This window comes from Aplysia californica, unplaced genomic scaffold, assembly GCF_000002075.1.
Source record: "Aplysia californica isolate F4 #8 unplaced genomic scaffold, AplCal3.0 scaffold00641, whole genome shotgun sequence".
Lineage (NCBI taxonomy): Eukaryota > Metazoa > Mollusca > Gastropoda > Aplysiida > Aplysiidae > Aplysia > Aplysia californica.
The window spans coordinates 90,672-93,494 of NW_004797911.1; the positions used below are offsets into that span (position 1 = coordinate 90,672).

Here is a 2,823-nt window from a genome sequence, read left to right on the forward strand (position 1 = left end):
GTAACCGATAACTGTAATAAGCAGTATACTAGTTATCACTTGATTACACATGTGTCTAACTGGTAGCCGATAACTGTAATAAGTGGTATACTATATTATTTATAGTTATCAATCTGATATACTAATATAGAAACCAACAACATCAGTTAGTAGTCTCCAATTTCCCATCTGATTATATGTAGCTATATATTATAATTAGCGATAAGTCCAATTAACGGCATATCTTCCATCATTTTGTAAAACTTTCGAATAATTCTGTCTTTTCAGGGCAACAACATATCAGTCATCAATGACTGCGAGTTGGTTCCCAATTTACAAGATATAACTTTGGAAGAAGATTCCCTGACCACAATCGCAGATCACGCCTTCATTTATTCTGCCAAAAGTCTTCAGAAACTCGAATTCTGGTTAACTAATCTGACCTCTTTACCGTGGGCCTTGATGGACCTCAGTTCTCTCGAGGAATTGAGTTGGTACAATAGTCCTGTCCTCACTTGGAACACAACCATTTTGGCCAGCATTGGAGCATCGTTGAAAACTCTACGTCTGTCATATCTGACGATGCCAAACTTTCCATCAGATTGGCTTAAGCTACTGGTAAAGTTGGACACCCTTGAGATAGATACTGTTACTTTTGGACAGTTGAGTAGTAAGCCACTGGACCCATCAGCCAGTCACCTTAAACATCTGGCGATCTGGGACTCCAACCTAACGAAAATTCCAGAAGAAGTCGTGGTGTTAATCCCGTGTTTGACCAGTCTCGATTTGGCGTCAAATTCAATAAGCGATCTCAACAACCTGAAAGATTTAAAAGTCCGTCTCAATTTGTCAGAGTTACGCCTGGACAGCAATCACATCGACAATATCGGCCCTCTGTTTTATTTGACTGGTATTGAGCGTCTCCAGATATCTAATAACAGAATCTGTGACTACAAGCACATACCTCACGCCCTAATACCCAGCGAAAACTCTTTGAGATACCTAAGTCTCTCCTCTAACTGCCTTACTCAAATACCCGACCTGTTATTTATGTCTGAATTGAGAGAACTATATCTAGATTACAACAATATTTCAACCCCATCTTCGGGTGTGCTCCCTACGTCACTGACATACCTTTATCTAGAGGAAAACGTAATGACGACTATTCCAGAATCTATATCAAAAATGTCGAATCTGAACACTCTATATCTGAGCAATAATAAAATCAAATCTATGGCAGACTTTGAGTTCCCGACCTCGCTGGCGTATCTCCACATCTCAGACAACGACATAGAAGTAATTCCATCACTACAATTTTCAAACAACATTTCGAAATTAACGACCATGGATTTATCAGGAAACCCAATCAAAACAATCGCAGACGACGCCTTCAGGAACCTCCATGAGTTGAGCTATTTGAACCTGAGATACACACCCCTAGTCCGTTTACCCCCGGCTCTGTTGACACTAAACAAACTACACACTCTGTCCCTGCCCGACACTCTCACGTGTTCCTGTGATGACATGGCGTTCACGACATGGTACCAGAATCTGACAAATCTGTACGGAAAATGTAACGGTACTGATCTAAGTCTTATGTTACATCAGCTCCCAAGCCAATGCCCGGTGTCTTGAATTGTCAGCAACAGTCTGTCACATAAACTGTCTGTCATATAAACTATCTGTCTGTATGTCTGTCTATCTTTTTGTTTGTCTCTCTGTCTCTTTTTTCCTTCCCCCCCCCTCTCTCTCTCTCTCTCTCTCTCTCTCTCTCTCTCTCTCTCTCTCTCTCTCTCTCTCTCTCTCTCTCTCTCTCTCCATTGCTATTGTTTGTTAGTTTGTTTATTAAAAATTTGTTTGTGGTTTCTTTTTGGGGGTTTGGTGTTTTTAGGAGTTCTTTTTGCTAATGTTCGAATCTGATTCAGATGAAGATAGTTCTCAGGCTAGCCGTATTTCTGTAGCAAACAGAGGATGACCCGCCTCAGTACAAAGTATACACAAATAGCAGGATGACCCGCCTCAGTACAAAGTATACACAAATAGCAGGATGACCCGCCTCAGTACAAAGTATACACAAATAGCAGGATGACCGGCCTCAGTACAAAGTATACAAAAATAGCAGGATGATCCGCCTCAGTACAAAGTATACAAGTGCACAAAAAGAACAACTCAAGTAAGTGGCTGTAGTTAATTCGCTGTCCAAACGAACCCCAAGCGAATGGGTGTTTTTTTTTTCAAAACAAAATAAGAGCAGCAACTCTCCCAGCGTGCCACTGTGATAGGGATCCTCGCAGACAAGAACACGCACTGGTTGATGGCTCGAACGTCTTTTATTTCGCTTTTACTATATGTGAGGCAGCGTGGTGGAATCAGGCTCTCGTCAAAATAATCAAAGTGAAGAAACTTGCATTTTTCTGCAGATTTGTGAACACCTTTCAAGCCCATCAAAGAACTCATTTCTGTGTGGAATTTTCTGAAAAACGTTGATTAAAGGTACAATAAATGTAAATTTTCAGTTGCCACGGACTCTTAAGCTAAGGAAATAACTAACCTTTGGCGGCCATTTTCTTACTAATTTTATCTCTGAAAACAAGTGATCCACACCTCCTTCTTTCGCAAATATCTCGATTTGTATTCAAGATAAATGGATACTTTTAAAATCCAAATAAAGACAAGTGAACAAGCTTTAAGATGATACCGATAACTCTACATGACCAAGAATTGACGAGAGCCTGATTCCACCACGCTGCCTCACATTTTCGTTTATTACTTCTCTGTTTGTTTTTCTGTTTAGGTTCTATGGGGTTTTGAAAAATTGGGACGGGTGAGGTTTGGGGGGGGTGG

General features: G+C 40.6%; 1 protein-coding gene across 1 annotated transcript; it reads left to right on the top strand.

Annotated features, from left to right (window-relative positions):
• Positions 1 to 266: 266 nt before the first annotated feature.
• On the top strand, positions 267 to 1,714 carry LOC101849879 (volume-regulated anion channel subunit LRRC8D; the record flags this gene model as incomplete). Its single annotated transcript, XM_005107897.3, is given in 1 exon segment — positions 267 to 1,714. A coding segment is annotated over 1 exon segment (1,348 nt), but the record flags the coding sequence as incomplete, so codon positions are not given.
• Positions 1,715 to 2,823: the final 1,109 nt, after the last annotated feature.